We start from the raw sequence: 24,707 nt of genomic DNA on the forward strand, positions 1-24,707 counted from the left end.
AAATGAAAACTTATTATTTATGTAGTCTTTTTTGCATTTTTTTGATTCCTAAATATGCAAACGTGTATTTTAGCATTTCTTGAAGTCTCACTGAAAAATTCCACCATTTTCTCCAATGTTTCCTCGCATTTTCGATTACCGGCGAGATCAATATTGTTTCTGTATCCCAGCCAGTGAAACTTGTAGCGATACCAATACTTTGAACACTGGGTGCATTCCACCAAAGTGATTTTTTGATAGGCATGAGTAATCAATACTGAGACTCACATGATGGATAGTCTAGATCCATGGTCAGACCATTTCGTAGTATGATCAATATAGACCATCCATTTTCCAAGGCAGTTATTGGAAGATTAGATCATCCAACCAAAGTGAGTATTTTGAGAGGCATGTGGACTCAAGGGTGAGGCCCATATGATGAATGGTCTAGATCAATTATGTGGTATTATCGATATGGACTATCTATCTCCCTAGGCGATTGGATGGGGGATTAGGATCATTCAGAAAAAAGTGTTTTTTAAGAGATAAGCAGTTAATGGAGGGGTGAGCGTGATGGATGGTCTAGACCAATGATCTGCAATTAGTAGTGTGATCAATATGAGCTGTCAATTTCCTTAACCATTCAATGAATGGTTAAAATCATCTGACAAAAATGATTCTTATAGTGATTGGCAATCAAGGGTTGGACCCTCATGATAGATGGTTTAGATCAATGATTAGACTGTTTGTATTTTGTAACTACTCATTGTCCATTTCCTTTGCCATTGAGGATCATCTGACAGAAGTGATTTTTTAAGAGGGATGGGCTGTGTAGGACCCACATGGATGGTCTTGATTAACAATCAGACGGTTTTGTAGAATGATCAATGCCACTCATGATTTCTGACTTGTTATTGAACCAAACACAGGTATTCACGTTCTGGGAATAGGTATCACTTGCTCCAAAATGTTATCCAGATTCCAGACATAGGGATGATAATTCCCAACAATTACAATACCTAGTAATTGAAATGTCTGGATCATTCAAGTAGCCGCATTCCACATGGCTCCTTAAGGGCTTCAACAAGGGCACTGTCAGTCATAAATGCTAAATTTACCCATGTGGACGTTTACAATCACTGTGTATGGTGATGCTGTCTAGGCTGGGAATGCTGATGCTCTACAACTGCCAACTGGCTATATCCCTATCTTGTCTTGAAGATTATCTCATGCTGTGCTAAGAATCAATCTATTGTTTCCTGCTCTGATGAAACTGAATACAAGCCTCTAGCTTGTGTAATTGCTGAAAACACCCAGTGCACTTCTACTTAATGAATTGGGAATCCCTATTATGCCCCACTCACTCTGTTCTGCGCCAATACTGATGCCACATGCATGGCTTTAAACCCAATATTTAATACACCAACTAAACATAGAAATTGAATGGCACTTTGTTTGAGAGAGTTTCTGTTGGTGATGTGGTGGTTCTCTGTCACCTGGCACCAGCAACCTGCTGACATTTTCACCAAAGACATCAACTAGTGGGGAAATATTATGGGATTATATGTTCCTTTGTACTATGATGGCATTCTTGTAAATTTTGTAGACTTCCAGATTTTTAGAATCATACTAGAGTATTCTAGAATCTTCTAAAATAGACTTGAGTGGTCTGTACATATTTACGCTGCACTCTTCTTTTCCATTCTTTTAATTTTAAATACAAGTATAAATTAGCAACAAACAACAATCGTAGAAATTTACAAAAAGCGTCCAATGACATATAATTAGATCATAATTGTAAAAAGGAATTGCTCTTTGATTTGTATGATTTTGGATCCTTTATATATTTTTCTTTTTGCATTTACTTTTTCATCTTACATGCACATCATATGTTTTTTGGCATTAAGGATGCCTAAATTTAGCGATGCTGATCCATGTATCCTAGATTCAGTCTTAAAGACTCAGAAACTGATAACATCTATTTGTTTTGCACAATCATCATCATCATCTAAGACCTATCCCAATTACTTGGGGTTGGCTACATGAATCCCGTTCCATCATTCCGCTCTATCGAGGGCCATAACTTCAGTTAGACCATAGGTCATTCAAAAGGATTTGTTTTACACAATTCTTTTGCATAATGTAAGGTATATGACACATATGAGCATATTTTTATAGCTGGCAACTACTAAAATCCTTAGATGTATCAAATTCAAGCCATCAAGTTCACTTGGGACCCAACATTCAACAGGTCATTTGGGCAATGGTATTGTTTCACAGAGTGATCTGATACTGGCTTAAATATGTCTCAACAATACCTAAAATATATCTCAAATGATCTCTAAAAAAATTGCAGTTTGTATTTCTCATTTTTTTTTTTTTTATACAGTACTGGAATTCTGTGAGAAAAATTACACTGTTTCAATGGAGAGAAGATACGTACCGGATGGAACATACTCCTATGCATTGGTTTTGGATCCAGCCGATGTGTTTTGGTACTCATAATTTGGAACCTTTGTTTTGTTTGGAAATGTATCCTTGGTAACATGTAGATCATAAAATATGAACATGCAATTAAATACATTAAATTGTGGGCAATTTCTTTGAATCTTTAGCTTGCTTGAAATCTTTTCCTAAGTATACATTATTTCCACCAATTCTTCTTTATAGTCACTGCTGTCGAGTTCTTATCATTTACTTTTGAAAGAACATTTTGGAAATCTTAACATTTCTTAGTTGATCTGTTTCCTCCTCGGATTATGTATTCCAACGAGTTAATGACTTGAGTTTGCCATCAAAGTTGTAAAGTGCTGTTCTTTGCATCATTACTTTCTAGCATTATAAGGTCTTTAAACATATATACATTTTTTTCTTGTAGGTGTGTCCAATTTCAGGAAAAGAGCAAAAAAAATGCTGAAACATCTCATGTACTTGATGCCACTAGAAAGGTTTGCTATTTCTCATCTTTTATATTAGATTCAGAATTTTTCTGAAAAACAAAAAAGAAGACTCATTCATTAAGATTGCAGCTAGCATAAGTTTTACTTTAAGGGTATTTTTTATTTTTAAAAGATAATGAAATTATACATATATTTTTTTGAAAGATAACAAAATTTTATTATAAAAGAGTGCCAAAGAAAAAACTGAGACGCAAAAAGCTACAGCCCATACAAGAGAGGCAAATTAAAGGCAGACTTTAAACAAGAGGCCCATCCCACAACATCTAACTTTGCCCCATTGAATACCTCCGCCACCGATCCACTGTTATTTCAAAAGCATTGATTGTTCCTTTCCCCCCAAATAGCCCATGAGATTGCCATCAAGACCAGTCACCACACCACCCTTCCTTCTTTCCCAATCCCTCCTTTATGCCAAGCCAAGAGGAGATCTTCAATTGTACCCGGCATCACCCATGAAACTTTGAAGAGATCGAGAAGCCTCTCCCACATCCTTTGAGCAAAAATAACAATGAATGAAGAGACGATTAGCTGATTCTGCATTTTCGATGCACATCACACAAATGTTGGGTAGCACCATTGACCTTTTTTGAAGGTTGTCAATTGTTAGCACCCTTTTCCTCCCAACTAACCAAACAAATGCCGCTACCTTGGGAGGGTAGCCATAGAATCAAACCTTGGAAGTGACGTTGGGGTTAGTTTTGGTCTTTAAAAAAAAATACATAGCCGATGTTTAATGTGCATACCTGGAAGATGTGTTCTAGTTGCTAGAAATGACACAATTGCATGATGCAAACATGATAAACATAAGTTAACCATGCTGAATTTCAGTTCATTATGTTGTAAAAATCATTTGAAATATTTCTGGTGAAAGAGTATTGTGATTTGTGGAGACAATAATTTGTGGAGACTATTGTCTAGCAATGTGCTGCATGGCTTACAGCTGATGAATGTGGTTAGACGTCATGGTTTGTGTCCAAAGAGGCATCTCATAATCTTCCGAAGAAAACACGTACACATACGCTTGGGGGATGCACTATTGGCCTAATACGGTTCCTTGATGCAAATGATCTTCTTTTGTTCATACTTAGGGAGTTCAATTTCTATTTTCTTATTGTAAGAAGCTCGGTGAATTGAGATGTGATGGGTGATACCTATATGGACCTTGAGCACCATTATCCTGTTGGTACAATAGAAAGATGGGTACAGGATATGGCAAGATATGACATCGATTTGGTTGTAGTGGTATTGTTCATATTCAACTGTTGAGCTTTGCTAAGAACACGTGTGTGCAATAAAGCTTGTGTACAAGCCACGCATGTGCCTGAATGGCACGTACGTGCGAGATCAAATCCATCCATCTGGTCAGCCTGATCTTATACATGTTTCCCCGAAAATAAAATCTGGTTCAATATGGGCCCCAATATTGGAAACAAGTGGATGGTTTAAAAAACCTCGGTCAAAATTTCCAAAACTGTACATTTGTTTGCAAACTATGGGCCATCTAACTAGTGGATCAACCTGATTCTTGGGCTAGGGCATCAACATAGTGGTGCCGTTCTGATGGATGGATTGGATTTCATACCTATTGGGTCATGCTGGCACATGTGTGGCATGTACATGAGCATTATTGCATTAGTGTGTAGACTTAGCAAAGCTCTCAACTGTTTCACAATTATTTAATATAGGCATGATATTATTTAAAACATTATAATGTATTGATGCGTTGAACTGTCTAGATGTTGTAAAATATATGTGGTATGAAATGATATAGAATTAGAAATTAGAAATGAATATCATGGATCATATTGTGTTGGACTTAGAACCAACATTGCCCAAATTGATTTCGTCATTACTAAAAGCATGAGCTATATTGAGCCCAACTGCCACAATATGGAAGTATATATCTCCTTCAAGGGTAATTAATTTCAATGCTCGAAGTATCGGTATTGGTACAAGTTTCGCTAGCTGGGGATACAAAAACAATATCGATATTGCCGATAACCGGATATAAACACTAGGAAACATGGGGGAAATGGTGGATTTTTTTAGTGAAACTTCAGGAGATGTTAAAATACACATATTTGCATATTTTGGAATTAAAAAATTGCTAAAAGAATGCATAAATAATAAGTTTCCATTTAATGGGGGCCTAAAAGCATTTGCTGTCGTAGAAATCAATCCAACCATCCCATCAATCCCATCGATTCATCCAACCATCCAATCATCCATGGGTGTTCCAGAATATCGGCAACACATGATATTTCACCGAGAAATCGTCGACAACTAGAAAGGAAATGAAAGATTGTGGTCTTGATATCGCCTATGTTGCAATAACAATAATATTGCGATGTTATCAATTTTATTGCTGACAATTTGACCACTGCAGACAGTAGAAAAAGATTTGATGAGGATAATGTGAAGAAGAGATGAGAATATTGAGAGAGAAGGAGGAGGAGAGTTTGGGAGAGATGATGTGTTAGGCTTGCATGCCCTAACACATAATATTTTATTATGAAAAAGCATATAGTACACTGCAGGGGAATAGGGAAGTGTGCACATGCACTTACACTAAAAGGACACACCATAAATACAATACACGAGCATTCTCTATACTCCCCCTCAAGTTGGAGCATAGATGTTGATCATGCCCAACTTGTCACGAACACGATGAAGAGCATCTCGACTCAAGGATTTTGTAAGAACATCAGCAAGTTGATCCCCAGATCGAACAATAGGAGTGAGAATTTCCTTAGAAGCGACTTTCTCCCGAATAAAGTGACAGTCAACCTCAATATGCTTGGTTCGCTCGTGGAAAACTGGGTTACGAGCAATATGGATGGCCGCTTGATTGTCACAGTGAAGAGGAATAGGACCCGAAGGAGGATAGCCAAGTTCTTCAAGAAGATTGCGAAGCCACACAAGTTCACATGTCGCATGAGCCGTAGCACGATATTTAGCTTCAGCCGAGGACCGGGCAACAACTGGCTGCTTTTTGCTCTTCCAGGTTATAAGATTGCCACCTAGGAAGGTACAGAAGTCGGATGTAGAGCGGCGATCAAAAGTACTACCTGCACAATCAGCATCGTAATAGCCAGAAAGATGAAGATGACCATGCAACTGAAAGTAGAGGCCAAGACCCGGGGCTGATTTTAAATACCGAAGTATGCGGTAGATAGCCGTGAGATGGGAAGTACAGGGAGCTTGCATGAATTGGCTAACAACCCCCACTGCAAATGAGAGATCTGGGCGAGTAATAGTCAGGTAAATAAGCCGGCCTACAAGTCGTCGATACATCTCGGGATCAGTATGGAGAGGACCATCATTTGGTCGAAGCTTCTGTGAAGTATCCATGGGAGTGGTAGCAGGCTTGCACCCTAACATGCCGGTCTCCATGAGAAGATCGAGCGCATATTTTCGTTGTGACAAGACCAATTTGGATGATGAGCGAGCAACTTCAATTCTGAGGAAGTAGCGAAGAGGACCAAGATTCTTGATTTCAAACTTGGTCTTCAAAAAATCTTTGACCTCCCTCATTCCAGCAGAATCACTACCGGACAAAACAATATCATCCACATAGACAATGAGAACCATGATGCCCGTCGATCGACGACATATAAAGAGAGAATGATCAGCATGACTACGAACAAAGCCAAACTCCAAGAGAGCCTGACTAAATTTTTCGAACCATGCACGTGGAGATTGTTTGAGTCCATAAAGAGCCTTCTTCAATCGACATACAAGTGCAGGGTTGTGAGAAGCAACAAAGCCAGGAGGTTGATGCATGTAAACTTCCTCTGTAAGATCCCCATGGAGAAATGTATTCTTAACATCAAGCTGAAACGAGGGCCATGATAAATTAACGGCCAAGGAGAGCACAACACGAATTGAATTAAGCTTAGCCACTGGAGAAAATGTCTCGAAGTAATCCACACTATGAGTCTGGGTGTAACCTTTAGCAACAAGACGGGCTTTATAGCGATCAATTGAGCCATCTGGAAGAAACTTGATTGTATAAACCCATTGACAGCCAACAGGCTTATGGCCTACAGGAAGTGGCACAAGATCCCAGGTATGATTCTTCTCAAGAGCAGACATTTCTTCCATCATCGCCTTTGTCCAATCAGGACTCTGAAGAGCATGTGAGAGAGATCTAGGAATAGTCTGTGATGAAAGGGAAGCTGAAAATGACTGAAAAGATGGTGAAAGATAATCATATGAAACGAAATTACTAATGGGGTGTTGAGTACAAGATCGTGACCCTTTGCGCAAGGCAATGGGAAGATCTAAACTTGAGTTAGGAGAGTCACCTGAACCAACATCTAAAGTAAGCGGAAGGGTAGATGACTGAGCTTGTGAAGATTTATCTCGACGCTGATACACCCGCAGAGGCTTAGGCTCACCCATATCACCAACAGGATGCTGAATAGAGGGGAGAGGAGTTTTCCCATGATCACTAGTGGAAAGAGGATAAGAGTTATACTCCCCCTGACGCGCAAGAGGATCACAGAGGGATCGGCCTGGAGTGGAGAAAAAAGAAAGATCCTCAAAGAAGGTGACATCGGCAGAGACATATTTCTTGCGAGTCAATGAGTCAAAGCATTTATAACCTTTCTGATTCCGAGTATACCCTATAAAGACACATTTAATCGCCCTGGGACTAAGTTTATCATTACTCCCATCCAAAATTTGAACAAAGCATGTACAACCAAAAACTTTAGGTGGTAGAGGAAATGGATTATCATGAGGATACAAAATAGTAAATGAAGATTTGTAAGACAGAATACGTGAGGGTATACGATTAATAAGAAAAGTAGCAATTAAAAGAGCATCACCCCAAAAATGTTTGGGTAGATGCATACCAAGTAGAAGGGTGCGAGCAACTTCAAGAAGATGACGATTCTTTCGTTCTGCAATACCATTTTGTTGAGGAGTGCGAGCACATGATGTTCTAGATAAAATACCACGTTCCTGCAAGAAGGATAGAAAGACAGTAGACATGTATTCTCCCCCATTATCAGAATGGAGGGATTTGATGGAACAATGAAATTGAGTGCACACTTCATGATAAAACACTTTAAACGCATCAAACACTTCACTTTTAGATTTCAAAAGATAAATCCAAGTCATGCGGGAATAATCATCAATAAAGGTAACAAAATATCTAAATCCAAAAGTCGAGGTAACCGGAGTTGGTCCCCAAACATCCGAGTGAACCAGAAGAAAAGGTTGAGATTTCCTCCCGGAAGAGCTAGGAGGAAACGTAGCACGATGATATTTAGATAATTCACAAATATCACAGCATAATGGTTTAGTGACAGGTAAGGAGGGAAACAAAAGTCTCAATCTAGCAATGGATAGGTGGCCTAAGCGGCAATGCCACCGAGTCATGGACTCTTGATTTAGAGAAAGGGTACTAGAAGCGGCAACAGGTGTATCATTGAGAAGATAAACGCCTCCTCGCTCATTTCCCCCACCAATCACTCTCTTCGTCTGTAGGTCCTGAAACAAACAATAAGAAGGAAAGAAGGTGATGGAACAATTGAGTGATTTAGTAAGAGAGCTAACAGACAATAAGTTTAATGGAAAACGAGGCACATGCAATACGGAGGACAAAGACAAGGAAGAAGAGAGAGGGATGGAACCAATCCCAGAGATAGGAGATTGGGCTCCATCTGCGACTGTGACATACTGAGTGGGAGAAGAAGAAGAATAAGAAGAAAAGAATTGCAACTTACCAGTCATATGGGAGGAAGCTCCAGAGTCAATGACCCAGGAGGTAGGAGAGGATGACGCAAGAAGGGCGGTACCTGACTGGGACGAAGCTGCGTGAGAAGGCTCAGGAATATCCCGAATGTGAAGCCGCATAAGGGCATCATATGCCGCCCGAGAAATAATAAGAGACTCCCCTGAAGTAGACTGCTCAGCTGTCGGGGTGGAAGACTGTGTCTCAGAAGCAACAGTGGAAGCAACAGAAGCAGCAGCATAAGTAGGACGACCATGTAGCTGCCAGCAATAATCAATAGTGTGATTAGTTCCACCGTAATGTGAACAAATGCGGGAACCATCACGTCCTCGTCCACGTCCACCACGACCACGAAGACTACGGCCGCCGCGATTGCGATCTAGATTGCGACCTCTACCACGACCACCAAAACTAGAAATGCGCCCTGAGCTCAAGGATGGTACCCGAAGACCAAGGGAGGACTGATCGCCAACAAGATGTGCCGAACGCTCGGGTGGCACAAATGAATGAGAAGGAAGAGTAGAGATCATAGCACGCTGACACATGGCATAGACTGTCGTCAATGGGGGAAGAGGATCCTGCATAACAACCTGATCGCGAACGTGAAGATAATCAGAACTCAACCCAGCGAGGAACTGCATGATACGAGTATCATCCCGTTGCTTATGAGCATGTTCATGATCCTCTTTACATTTGGAAGGAAGAGGCTGATACATATCCAACTCATCCCACATACCCCGAAGCATCGAATAGTAGTCTTTTAAGGATCTGGAGTTTTGTTGAAACCGACCAATTTCTTGAATAAGCTGGAATACCCGTGAAAAATTCTGAGATTCCGAGAACATATCATGAAGCGTGTCCCAAATGCCTTTAGCCGAGAATAAAAACATCACTGAGTGGCTAATCGAGGAATCCATGCTATTCAACAACCATGCAATAACTTGATAATTCTCCTTTGTCCAAGACTTGTAGGTAACATCTGTAGAGCTTGGGGAATCATCCAAAATATACGACAACTTGTCACGGGCTCCTAAAAATACTTTTACAGATTGTGCCCATTGAAGATAGTTGTCACCATTCAACTTAATGGAGGTAATCTGCAAGGGGTTAGATTCAAGAGACCCTATGCCAAGAGATAAGGGCCCTTTGTCAGCCATAATAGAGTCCAAGAGAAATAAACCTATGCCAAGTGACCCCCTATGCCAAGAAAGATTGATGCAAACAACTCTATCTCACTCAATCCTTCAACATAACAAGAGATAAACCTCAAACAAATATCAATCATCCAAAATATCATGAAACACAGTCAAATAGGGCCTGACCGAGTGAAAAACGGCCCAGCCGCACGCCCATTTGAGGTTAAAAACCTCTCAAACATTGATCTTAAGTAAAAAATCTACCATGGATAGCTTGGGAGGAAGATTTCGGTCCATCTTGAGCAAAGAAACCGAAGAAAAGCTTACCGACTTGAGGTAATCGAAGAAAAACGGAATCTGGAACCGATTTTCGAATTTCTCTATTTCGCCCAAAATACCATGAAATGAGGTCCAATAAATTCTGAAAAAATCATGACAAATCTTCTAAAATCAAGATCTATCAAACTCCTAAACTTTTAGCTCAAACAGAGCCCATGCGTCCATACAACGCTGACGTCAGCCGTACGGCTGCTGACGTCAGCAAGGTGACGTGTCGCCTCTCAACCTGTTGGATGCGGAATGCCTTGAACTTGCTCTGATACCAAGTAGAAAAAGATTTGATGAGGATAATGTGAAGAAGAGATGAGAATATTGAGAGAGAAGGAGGAGGAGAGTTTGGAAGAGATGATGTGTTAGGCTTGCATGCCCTAACACATAATATTTTATTATGAAAAAGCATATAGTACACTGCAGGGGAATAGGGAAGTGTGCACATGCACTTACACTAAAAGGACACACCATAAATACAATACACTAGCATTCTCTATACATACAACCATGTGCCCATTAAAAAATTGAAATGGAAATTTTTTAAATAAACAGATTGTTAGTGATATCGATACGTTGACAATATTATCGAAATATCGCCGATACACTGGCGATACAAACGACACCTGCAAATTTGACAGCTGGAAATTTTGGCAATATTGATACTTTGGCGATACAAAGTGACACATGGTGAATTTACAGAGTCCAAAATTTTGGCAATGCATTCGCGTTATCGATACATCGGCGATACTTAGCGATACATCCCTGATATTTGGAATTTCTGATGCTACCAGAGTGATTGGTATCGCGTCCAATGTTATTGGTATCATCAAGCTGGAGATATGGATAATATCAGGGATATTTCGATAATACTGGGGATACTCGAAACAATGATTGCCTTTGGGTGCCTAGTTGGGAAGGATAAAATGCTTAGGATCAACCTTTTGAGGAACATCCCAAAGTGTGTATCCTGTTTCTTGAGGATACCGAGTCTGTGAATTATTTGTTTATGCTTATAGCCTTTTGTCTTTGGTCTAGTAAGGTTCTTTAATTTATCCAACACGAAATGGGTCTAGTAGAGGTTCTTCTAGGTTTGGCACGTGGAATGTAGAGGCCCAAAAAGGAAGATGCTGTGGAGGTTGGTTTTGCTTGCTAGCCTGTGGTCAATAGGGTGTGGACATAATGACAGAACTTTCTGTGATAAATCAGGTCTTCTGGTTCAGGTGTCTACAAAAGAACCAAGTGGTTGGTGGTGAGTTGGACAAGGTTTTCTTAAGTTTGTGCTAAATGGCCTTTGGAAGAATTCGAGGGTTACCGGGGAGAGGGTTCTTTGTTTTCTTGTTCTGATGACTCCTTGTCATCTGCTTCTAGTTGTCTCGTGTCTCCGTGTACTTCTAACAAAAAAAATAAAAATAAAAATCTGTTTCCACTAAAAAAGTAATTCACATTCTCACTGTAAAATGAATCTTTGGTAACCATCTTGATCATGTCCTCCCAGTGATCGCCAAAACACATGAACTGCATTTGTTATATGCCGACTATTTAGTGTAGGACACTTGACTAGGTTGTAAATTTGCAGGGCCTTGAGCAAGCAAAATCAAATTTTTAAATAGGGCCGACATAACAGGCCTGACCTGACTAATTCAAAATCTGGGACGAAGCCAACCCCAGGCCTGGCCTGCTGGACACCCTGCACTTGAACACTCTTGAGATCATATACAAATATATAATTCTCTGGGAGTAAAAGGTCTACCTGGCAAGGGCATTATAGTAACCTGCTATAGTCCTAAGGCCAGGATCCATGAATATGAATGCTGATGAATCATGATGCTTTTCAGATAACTTTGCATTCTAAGTGACTTAAAAAAAATAAAAATTCTACTGACAAAATGTTCAGGACATCCTTTTCTGAGTTTTCACCTGTTTGGTTCTTCCCTCTTTGTTTGACCTCTACTTGATCTATTGGATTAACAATGATATGTTAGCAACTTCACACTCTAAAAGACTTTTGAAAAAAAAGAAAAAAAAGAAAAAACTACGCACTCGAAATAGTTGGGCACCATTCGAGATCTTATTTTATTATACACACACAGTTTCTCTCACAAGGAGGCCGTATCCTTGGAAGGGATGTCTAGTTTTTTTTTTTTTTTTTTTTTTTTTTTTTTTTTGTTTCCTTCTTCAGATTGTCTTCTCTGTGACAAGCTTTTGTTTTACATGGTGAGAGATTTCGTCTTTAAAGAAAGTGTTTAAAATAAATACTGATTTTCTCATATTTATATTTTTACATACTATGGTTTGCTTGAAGCTAGGAGGAGACTATATTGACTTAATCTATTCAATATTAACCATCATTATGTGCAAGAGGATTGGAAAATTGACTTTGACATATTCAGCGTTTGTAGTATCGGTATGGTTACATGTATTGCTGGCTGGGGATGTAGAAACATGTATCAATGTCGCCAATATTATCGTTGATACCCAGACATGCATCGCCGACTTGGGGAAACATGAGGAAATGGTGGAATTTCTCAATGAAACTTCAGTATATGCTAAAATACGAATATTTGCATATTTAGGAATCGAATTATTGCGAAAAAGACGCATACACAATAAGTTTCTCTTTGATGGGAGTCTAAAAGCATGTAATGTTGACTCGGAAACATTAGCGAAGCATGGGAAAAATAGTGGAATTTTTCAATGATTCTTAAGGAGATGCTACAGTACACATATTTGCATATTTAAGAATCAAATAATAGTGAAAAAACACATTTGCATATTTAGGAATCAAATAATAAGTTTCGCTTTAATCGGGCTTAAAAGCATGTATTGTTAACTTAGGAAACATTGGGAAAAATGGTGGATCCATCCATCCATCCATCCATGCTTACACATACATACATACAAACACCCATCCATCCATGCATATGTGCATACTTGCATACAGATACACACAAACACACAGATATCTGCACACGCGCGGGCGTGCGCGCACACACACATTGACACATCCATCCATCCATCCATCCATCCATGCATGCATCCATCTATCCATGCATGCATACATATACACACATACAGACATGCATTTCATTATACAACCGTGCACCCATATAAAAAATTTTGAAATGGATTTTTTTTTTTTTAATAAATAGATTTTTTGGCGATATCAATACATCAATGATACATTGGCAGTATTATCAAAATATCGCTGATACATTGGCGATACAAGAGTCGAAAATATTGGCAAAACATTGGCGATATCGATACATTGGCAATACAAGCGACACTTGGAATTTATGCAGTTGAAAATATTGGCAATACATGGGCGATACTTAGCGATATATAGACGATACCTAGAATTTCTAATACTATCATTGTTATCGGTATCTCCGAGCTAGAGACACGGATAATATTGGGGAAATTATCGATTATATCAGGGATACTCCAAACAATCCACATGTTTATGATTGTTCTTCTTCTATCATGTCTGCTTCTAGTAGGTTTACTTGTTCCTTTCTTTCAGGATTTTGGATCAACTTTACTATCAATCTCATACTATATCTGATCTTCCTGTCAGCTCCCTAGCAGAAGTGCTCGTCGTAAGAAAGCGAAAAGGCAATGGCTACGTGGACAAAAGAACTCTGAAAGGAAAGCGGTACTTGACTTTTAGAATTATACACCAATTGTTCAACCAATTTCTTTGCATAATTAACTCTAGGTTTATGCTTATTTATTAAAACATAACCTGAAGGCAACATTTACATTTGTTACTTTCAACTGTTAATCTTTTGCATTTGCAGGTAACTCAAAACTCTATGCTACATAAAGACATGCATAAAGATTCTCCAGAACATACGCAAACAGATCCAACTACTGACATGGATGATGAAATTGTTCCAGTAGTAGTTAGGCCAGGACATATTCGCTTCGAGCCCCTGGATGAAGGTATGGTTCTGCCCGTTCTATTCTCCTTCTTATAACTGATTACTTGTGATTTGTTTTTATTTGACATGGTTTTGTATGCAATCAATGGGCATTCTTTCTTTATGTTGATTCTTTCTTCCAGCTAAGTGACAAAAAATAAAAGATGCATGACCAAAAAAAGAAAATAAATGACAAAAATCTATTAAAAGATCAAGAGCTTCGAATAGGGCAGAGATTGCTCAATACGAAGAGCTGTTCTAGATAATCCTTATGGATGACTAAAAAACACTTTGACTTGTCAACAATCTCATCTATGATCCGTGAAAGTATCAATACTGCTGGGTTTCCATCATCGCCCAAGAGATTGTGTTACTAGAGTCACTTTCAACCATTGGGGGCCCATGGCTGTTTGGAACTATAAGCCTTGAAAAAGAGTCCTTGCCTTCCACATCGTATCACTGGGGTATAAAACTTCAAGCCTTGAAGAAGGTCCCTGATTGTATAACAACATCCTCCACCCCTGAGATTGTACAAGCGGGGCCATGGTTTGATGGTATAGACTGCGGATCTGGTGGGCCTCAATGTGGATGGACCATGCCCTAGAATTCTCCTTGCTGAGGCTATCTTCACTCTTTGATTAGCATCTTGCAAATAGTCTGGTAAGAAAAACACACAACAACGGCCCACAAGCAATGGGAAAATCAGTAACCAATGATAGGATGGCCAGGATCTTCCAATGTGGGAGATTAATGGGGCATGTCGTATAGGGGCCTGTCAAATCAGGATCTGGATCACCAAACCTTGAGCCCATTTTTATGGATTTCATGCCCAAGGACAACATGCATATCCTTGGGGTGAGGATTGTACCATTCCTCTTCAGGTACATCCTTAATAGACTGTGCTTAAAGAAACCCAAAGATCCTTGTCAATAGCATGAAATCAAATATTTGGTTGATGACTATCTGGTTCAACTACTTTATTTATTGCTTCTTTGGGGGAGAACATTCATCTAGTTTGAAATGTACAGTATCTTCTATGTAAATTTACGATAAAGTGCACTAGTTCTCTCCTGCATTATAAGTCGACTACCTCAACTAGAAATCTAAGTGACTAGCACATAGTATGGGCAAGCCCAAGGATACATATTGGAGAGGGATTATAATGAGGATGATGACTGCTACAACATTTCATGGAAAATAACAAATAGAAATATGGCATCTGGAAAAATGAAGAGCTTCTTGGACTGGATGGGTTGGCCAAAGCAACAAATCATTTGTTTTGAAAGGGGTAGTGGTGAGTCCGACCTGTAGGTGGCATTGTAAGGCACATTCTTGAAGATTTTTTCCTCAATAGGAGATGGTGGCGTTGAAAGGCGCATTCTTGAAGATTTTTTTCCTCAATAGGAGATGGTGCTTGTTTTTAGTAGGAGATGATGACTTCTATTTATAGGAGATGCCAACTTCTATGCATGTGGGCTAGTTGTGTGGGCAAAGGCAGTGTTCCTAGTATTGGCAATATTACCGACAATATTGCAGATATTATCGGTATCACTAGGTCAGCAATATATAAACATTAGGTAATGTAAAAATTACATTGTATCAGCAATATTTTTGATAATATCGCTGCTCGCCAGTATTTCGCGATAATATCGATATCGCAAGATGTCGGTTGAAAGCTCCTTGTATAAGTACATGGTATTGACAATGTTATCAATATTATCATCAATACCAGGGGTATCTGCGTAAATACAGAAAATCAAGAGAAAATCCCCCCCCCCCAAAAAAAATCCCAAAAATTGACGAAAACCTCATTTTTTGCAAAAACATTCATGAGTGTTGACCGATCTATTGATTGGCCACAAATTTTTTGTTTCTTTTTCAAAACTTTTTAGATTATTAAAAAATTAGAAAATATAAGAAAACATTTGTTTATTTTGAATAAAAATAAGCTGTTTCAATTATTATTATTATTTTTTTTTCAGTAAATGAATCTTATGTTGTAAAGAAAGTTACAAATATACCATTGGCCAAAAGAAAGAGCCCAGGTATACAATATATTACAACTGAAAAGCTAAGCTAAATTAAGCTGATACGATCTCTTATTTACAATCACTAGAGAAACTCGGGCAACTCCCTCTTTGGCTATGGAATCTGCTTTACTTTTACCTGAACATAAAATGTACTGGTAGGATGCATCTATTTTGCTTTTGAGGTCTTCTACCTCATCCAGGAGATATGCTATTCTCATGGTGCATGCCCTTCACAGCTCTAATTTATAGTATTGCTGGAGTCCCTCAATTATAATTGGGCTTAAGCTGTAGTCCACTGCTAATCTTAAACCCTGAAGTAGGATGGTCCTTCTGCATAACCAGAATACGTCATTCCCAAGGGGCCTGAGAATTCCATCACTGTACTATTGCTGTCTGCAGATATAAAGCCACGTATTTCTGAGGGTCCAGGATTTTCGAGTGAACAACTGTCAAATTGAGCTTAAAGAAGCTCCTAGGAGATGGGGACCATCTAACTGTGACCTTTCTCCAGTTGCAGCCTCCCTGCATAAGCTCATCCTACTTTTACTGGAACATATTTGGAGATTCCGTTCATTTGCTTCTGCTACAGACTCCACTCGACTGCTGAGTCCAAGATTTTCAGGCAAAACATTGCTGACCGCTGCTTCCCCTTGAAGATCCTAGCCTTTCGCTCAAGCCACATTTGCCACAATGTTGCCTTGACTGTTAAGGCCTATATGATTCTTCCCCTTAGCCCCAGGTCTCACTCCATCTATGCTATGTGTTGATCTATGGACTGTGGGATGATCCATGCAATGTTTAATTTGCAGAAGTGTAAAAAGGCGGGATCGATTCCTCTGCTGCACAACACAATGAGCACTGGTTGGGATCATGAGTCCTCGCCTTTGTAAATGGTTAAATATGCATGAGTACTTTATCTAAGCATGCCAGCCACAAAAATGGTTTAACTTTTGGTGTAGCTCCCCCGACGATACTGCCAAGAACCATTCGTGTGGTGGGGCTTGGCCGGATTGCATCACCTCCCTCATCAACCACACAGAATATCTCCCATTTGACTCTGATGCCCACACACATCAATCTTGACCCCTGCACTTAACGTATTTACCTTCTAGCCAGCTGAGCAATTGTATTGAGAATGGCCACTTCGTCATCCATAAGGTTTCTTCTAAAACATGGAGTCCATATGACTCTTCCCTCAATATTCTGGCAAATGGGATGCTATCGAGCTCCTGCAGGGTCTGTAGAAACTGCATATAGAGACGTGGACTGGACCTTGAGTGGATTGTCTGACTCCCAGTAGTCCTTCCAGAATTGTGTTCTTGTCTCACTCTCTACTTTGATACAGATGTGTTTTAAAAACATTTGAAATGTTGATGCTATGCCTCCCCAAATTGCTGAGACTCTCCTTCTCAAAGCAACATTTATATTCCACTCGTTTATTGAGAACCCATTTTCGTGGTCAAGATTTTCCCTATCATAGATGACCCTATTTCCTACTTGCTGCCACCATTTAGCCAGTAGAGCGGAGTTAACTGCTTTGATTGGTCTGAATCCTAGGCCACCATCCATTTTTGGTTTACACACTGTACTCCACACAATGACATGGAACCTGTGACCCTCTTTTGAATGATTCCACAGGAACTGCTTCTGAATTGATTCCAAATCTGCAACACTCACCGTGCATTTGGACAGGAATAGGGAATGTATTGGGACATTAGCTAGTACCACTTTAGTAAGAGTAATTCTACCTCCCACAGAGAGGTATTTTCCTTTCCGCAAGGAAAGTTTTTGCCAGCATCTCCCTATAATCAGTTTTTACGGTTCTGCTTTAATCTTACCTCTTCCAACAGGAACCTCTAGAATTTGAATAGGCAGGTTCAAGATCGAGCATCCCACTGATTCTACAATCCTGGAAATTTCTGACCACTTAGAGATTTTTCCCTAAAACACTGCTCTTTGACATGTTACTCTTAGGCCTTAAGACTACCCCGAAACGCCCAAATATGTTCCAGAATGCCGAGGTTTCCGTCTCTTCTACCAAGTCAAATTTCTGACCACTTAGAGATTTTTCCCTAAAACACTGCTCTTTGACATGTTACTCTTAGGCCTTAAGACTACCCCAAAACACCCGAGTATGTTCCAGAATCCCGAGGTTTCCGTCTCTTCTACCAAGTCAAATGGGGTAGTGTCATCAGCATACAGAATGTGTGTTTATTCTCTCCTTCATACCCTTGATTTTCATTCTTTGATGACGCCCATCTCCATCCCTGGACTGGCACCTTGTTCAAAGTTTCACCCACTATAAAGAACAAGAATGTCGCTATTGGATCACCTTAATGAATGCTGCAATGGCTTTTGAAAAAAACTAACCTGAGTTCCGTTAATAATTATCAAGAGCCATACTGATGTTATGTAGCACTCAATCCATTTGCACCATTCTGCTCAAATCCCGTGTAGCGAGGCTTGCAAAATTTGCTAGTTGACACTATTGCAAGCCTTTTCTAGTCAAACTTCATGGGAAAACCTTTTTTACCTTTTCTTTGGCATTCATCGATAAGTTCTTGGTGTGCAAATGGGCCATCTTCGATAAATCTTTCTCTAACAGAAACCAATTGGGAGGGAGCTATTAAGATGCTTAAGACATGCCTCAATCTTACTATCAGGACCTTTACAATGATTTTGTAGATGCTTCCCACTAAGCTGATCGGCTTGAAGTCCTTAACCTGCTTAGCCTCTGCCTTCTTCCGGACTAGAGCTATGAATGATGAATTCATCTCTTTGGATATGGTACGTTTCTCAAAGAACTCATTGAAAAACACTGTTTATGTATGTCCAGGTTGCCTTTCTTTGTGAAGATCCACTACCTTGACCTTCGATTTATAGAATTGAATCTCCACTGAAGAAGCTACATCGGAGCTAATGCAGGGGCATTTTCACATTGGGCTCCAGTGGGGTGGCATGTGAGATGCAGGGGCACACTCAAGGTGGGCGGCCCGTGCGAGGTGGGCCCCACTCGTGTGAGGTGGAAACCATGTGATGTGGCGCCCACTAGGGGGGTTCGGCCGATGACCTAACCCATGGGATGTGGGGCCTCTGGGCTATGAGATAAAGGGATTGATTCGCCACACTCTATCAGTTCGAGCTTTTAGAGCAAGTGGTTAATTGTCCTGCATCAAAGTGGTATCAGAGAAGGAGGTCTCGTGTTCGAGACTCCTCACTGTAGGTGATTAATGCAGGGGCACACTCGGGGTGGGGGGCCTGTGTGAGGTGGAACCCATGTGATGTGGGGCCCACGAGTGGGGTTCGGCCGATGACCTAACCCATGAGATGTGGGGCTTGGGCTATGAGATAAAGGGATTGTTTCGTTACGCTCTATTAGTTCGAGCTTTTAGAGCAAGTGGTTAATTGTCTTGCATCTGGAGCCAGTCTCTTAAATGCTAGCCCTCCAACCCCGACCTTCTGAGGAATTCTTTAGCATACAACCATTTGTAAAATTCTACCACTGTATCATTTGTCTCCTCTTTCGCTGTGAGCACTGAATTTTTTTGATTGTCGAGATCCTATTGGGTCTCCTCACATTAGCAACTTTATGGAAAAAGGCAGTATTCTTGTCCATGTCCTTTACCCATCTGGCCCTCAATTGTTGCCTCCAATGCGTTTCTTCTCTCCTGATTGCAGTCTCAAACTCAATGCTCACTTTTAGTAGGCTGACCACATCTACCTCGGACATTAACCTATCCTTTTCTAAAGCTTCTACTGTGACGTTTTTTGCTCCAGGCCTTCTATTTTGACCTTAATGTTTCCAAACACCTCTTTGTTCCAGATTCTAATATCGGCTGTCAGAAGCTTCTACTTCGAGCAAAAACCTGTAGCATGCACCCACTACTATGTTGAAAACTCCCACCCTGCTTGAATCATTGGAAGCTTGAACAACTAAACCACAATTTTCAAAGGAGATTGGTTTTGGCCCTATGATTCCATCTTTGAGACTAGGAAAATTGGTCTGTCATTAGACATCAATTTTTGGGGGGGTCGTGTAATTTGCCTCTGGAAAAATATCCTCCCAACGTGAGTTGCATAGAAATTTGTCTAACTTGCTTGTTGTTCTACTATTTGAACATGTTTATTTGACACCTTACAATATCACATCCACAAACTTGTGATGTGATAGAAATTCTTTAAAGCCTTTCATTCTTGATGTGATTTGCATACCATGTTTTTTCTTAGAACCATATAAGGTTAAAATCTCCTCCTAGTCACCATCAATGTTTTCCATATCATTATCGATGGATGTATCGCACCCATTGGACACGAAAACACACTGGTTCTCACATGGGAAATATCGGATGTATTGCGTAATTAGAGTTGTACACGAGCCAAATTGAGTCGAGCTTGGCCCAGCTCGACTCGGCTCGGCCAGCAGGCTACCCCAGCTTGAACACGACTCGACTCGCTCCTTGAGCCTGATTGGCTAGCTCGGCTCGGTTAGCAACTTGGGCCAGCTCAAGCTGAGCTTGAGCTCGATCTTTTGAGTTGAGTTTGAGTTTCGAGCCTATGAGCTAAGTTCAAGTTTAGGTTTTAGGGTTTTTAATATATATAATTATAATATGTAATATATATATATAATATTAATGTATTTAATTATATAAATATATACAAAATGTTTATATTAAGTGAACTTGATCCGAGTGGGATCGATTCGTACCGAGTCAAGTTCGAGTCAAGTTCCTAGCTGATTTGAGTCGAGTTTGATCTAGCTCGCACTCGGCTTGAACCCAGTTTTGAGCCAAGTCTAGTTGAGTCAAGCAAGTTGAGCTAACTCAGTTCGTGTACAACTCTACGTGTAATATATCGTTGTTTTTGAGAAGCATGGGGAAATTGGTCAAAATTTTCATTGACACTTTAGGGAATGTTTGAAAAAGACATCAAGACATAGAAATCAAAAGATCACAAAAAACAAGTGCATATAAATAGGTTTCCTTTATATAGGGTCCAAATCTATGCTCTATCTAACTGAAGTGATGCAAGTATATTCAAAGTCAATTCATATCATTTATAAATGTAAGAAGACATGTAAGGAAACACAAGCAATACATTCAAAAGAAAAAGAAGTAGAAAACTAGAAATATACTTATGTGTGTCGTTGTGGCTCAGACCCACATAAAGTTGTGTGGTGGCTAAAAATCATCATCTCCATCTCGATGGGGCTGTACATAGTACTTCTCCTCCACAAACAGAAAATACTATGCCCAGGGTCATAGTAGAATGGTACCTGTGTAGATACTCTTTCAAATAACGCTGATACTCTTTAAACTGGATCAATATGCCCATCCGTGGGTACTGTGTGATTGTCACTATTTGTGACTGATATGGATACGAAGTTGGATACGGGGTGGGAATATATGAAGCTCCTGAATAGCCGTACTCCTACACAGCCATGCTGTGGATATCCCTACCCGTAGTCTAAAAACTGTGTTTTAACTGCTAGAGTCGCTCACCACATATCCACTGGGTCCATAGTTGCCAAATGATCCATATCCATACTGTGTCTGTGGCACAAAACTAGGTACCCTGCTCATCACCAATGCCTATGGACCCCATGCTTTGGCTAAGAGCTCTTAAAAATCATTCAACTGCTGGGACCTCTTCTTTCAAGAACATGACAAATATATGCCTTATTTTGGACAATATGGGGCTGTGGTTCCTGTGGACGAGAACCATGGTCTTCGTCTTCTGTATCAATCTTAATATCGGATGGTGTGGCCACCATGTCCCATGTGACGATGATTGCCGGTTGTTGCCTTCCACATTTGATGCAAGACAACTAACCACTTGCTCTAAAAGTAGAGTGCGGTGAATCAATCCCTTTATCTCATAGCCCAAGCCCCACATCTCATGGGTTAGGTCCTCGGGTGAACTCCCCTCGTGGCCCCACATCTCATGGGTTAGGTCCTCGGCTGAACCCCCCTCGTGGCCCCCACATCACATGGGTTCCGCCTCAAATAAGCCACGTGCCTCACACGGGCCTCCCACCCCTCGCATCCCATAGGCTACCCCACTTGAGTCCGGTGTAAAAATGCCCCTGCATTAATCACCCTCGGTGAGGAGTCTCGAACATAAGACCTTTTGCTTTAATACTAGTTTGATGTAGGACAACAAACCACTTGCTCTAAAAGCTCGAACTGATAGAGCGTGACGAATCAATCCCTTTATCTCATAGCCCAGGCCCCATATCCCATGGGTTAGGTCCTCTGACAAACTCCCCTCGTGGGCCCTACATCACATGGGTTCCGCCTCACATGGGGTAGAGGGGGCATCTCACATGGGCCACCTACCTTGAGTGTGCCCCTACATCCCATAGGCCACCCCACTCGAGCTCGGTGTGAAAATGCCATTGCATTAACATTCTCATCAATCGGTCGAAAGCTTCGGGGGGAGATCTAGCTTCCTCTACATGAGTGTTGAGAACGATGGCTTATAATGCTTGTTGGAACATTTAAATTTTATATTTATTAGGGGGGTAATTTGTAAATAGGGGAAACCCTACATATAAACAGAATAAGAAAAAGAGGTGACTCATGTTTCTCTCTCAACTTTTCTTCCTCTCTCATCTCTCTCTACAACTACAAAAACTACCTGGTATCAGAACTTTGTTCGATTAGCTTTTCGTGAGATTGAGGATCCATACACAAGGAGGGTTGAAGCCCGAAGGATTTCTGACATAGGGGGTTGCTGATGTCAGTTGTATGGACGTTGACATCAACCGTACGGACATTGACGTTAGCCATACGCCCCCGTACAGATTGATTTACATTGAGATCCACACCACCAGGTGTGGCTGCACATGGGAAGGGTTATGAGCATTTTTCATAATTTTCTGGATTCGTTTGGTATTTTTTTAATGGATTTTACCATTTTTTCTGGAAAACGGCCCCAAGTCGTCAATTTTTCAGATTCCTTCTGAATAGTTGGTTTTTAATTCTTGGGATCCACTCATTATGGACCGTTTTTTGATGATCTATCAAGGAATGCTGCCCTTGTGCAGATTCGAGATATTTTTATGCATTTTTTGAACAAAAAGGCGGGCCGATTGGACCTTTTTCGGGTTTTTGGAGGTCCAGCGTATACATCGGATCTGGGTGTATCTCAGTGCTGTTGGTTTTGCTCATACTACTTCAGTTTGTGATATTTCTCCACCTCTTCATATATCCATGGATTCCAAGTCCTCTGGACAGCTCCGAGAACCCCCACTCAATTACCTCCATAAAATTTATTAGTAAGGAGAAATTTGGATTTCTTACTGGCACATCCAATATGTCGTCTACTTTTCTATATGGTGATTCGTCACAAATTAACATGTGGGATTCCTCAAATGCTCTTGTTATGGGTTGGATCCTCAACTCTATGGAACCAGGTATTGCCTCTTCCTATTTCTTCTATGATTCTGCTACCGATCTGTGGAAATCCCTCAATGAGCCATATGGGACCATATCTAACAAGCTCCGTATCTTCCAGTTGACCACTGAACTCTATTCTCTCACCCAAGAGAATTTGTCAGTTGCTGAATATTTTGGTGCACTAAAGTGTCGTTGGGAAGAACTGAGTCATTTGCAATCCTTGAGTGAGCTTCCATATAGCCATAGTGCAGTGATTGTGAGGATACGAGAAGATGAAGCAAAAACATATAAATTTTTGGTTGGATTGAACAATGAATATGAGGCCCTTCGAAACTAACTTGTTGCTACAACTCCATTCCCTCTCTTCAGGCAGCATATTCCATTGTTCATACTGAGGAGGCCCGCAAGTGGGTGATGTTAGCACCCGCTGCTACTTCGGAGAGGACTGCATTTACCTCCACCATTGTCCCATATGGTGATCGAAGTGGTGGTTCAGATTTTTGAGGTTTTATAAGAGGATGAGGCCGTGGTCATGGCAGGTTGATATGCACCTTCTGCAATTGGTCCGGACACACCCGAGATTGGTACTTCAAATTACATGGATGTCTTACTGCTCATGTTGTTGCTTTTGATGAGATCGGGACCATATCCGACTCTTCTGGTGGTCATGTCTCTGATCAGTTGGACATAGTTACCATGACTAGAGCCGATGTTATGGATCTTCAGCGCCTTCGGATGCTTTAGACCAAATCCGTGCCTCCTGCCACTTTTGCTTCACAACCATCTGCTTCCTCCTTCGTTGTGACCACATGTATTGCACTCATTGCCTCTTCGACTCATGCAACTTGGATTATTGATTCGGGGGCATCAAATCATATGACTGGTGAGCAGACTTGTCTCATTCCATCTAGTTCCTCTATTTGCAACCGTCTAGTACGTCTAGCTGATGGGACTTCTACTCCTGTAGAATCCACTGGCTTTGTGTCTTTTTCTCCTAATCTCACATTGTCCAATGTTCTCTATGTTCCTAGATTTCGTGCAAAATTTATCTCTGTTCATAGCCTTACAAAAGCCCTCAACTGCTGTGTGATTTTCTTCCCTTCTCATTGCGTCTTTCAGGACTTGAATATGAAGAGGACTATGGTGTGGGCCATGAGCGCGATGGTCTCTACTTTCTGCATCAAGGGGACCTGTCTGATAGGAGTCATGCTT

General features: G+C 40.5%; 1 protein-coding gene across 1 annotated transcript in view; it reads left to right on the plus strand.

Annotated features, from left to right (window-relative positions):
- The window catches only part of LOC131238871 (coilin), a 97,580-nt gene that overhangs the window by 47,157 nt on the left and 25,716 nt on the right, over positions 1–24,707 (plus strand). The window contains exons 5-7 of the mRNA XM_058236462.1: positions 2,858–2,927; positions 13,723–13,800; positions 13,946–14,090. Of these exons, the coding sequence (XP_058092445.1) occupies positions 2,858–2,927; positions 13,723–13,800; positions 13,946–14,090 (293 nt within the window). The remainder of the gene's footprint in view (positions 1–2,857; positions 2,928–13,722; positions 13,801–13,945; positions 14,091–24,707) is intronic.

Source organism: Magnolia sinica, chromosome 3 (assembly GCF_029962835.1).
Source record: "Magnolia sinica isolate HGM2019 chromosome 3, MsV1, whole genome shotgun sequence".
NCBI classification, from domain to species: domain Eukaryota; kingdom Viridiplantae; phylum Streptophyta; class Magnoliopsida; order Magnoliales; family Magnoliaceae; genus Magnolia; species Magnolia sinica.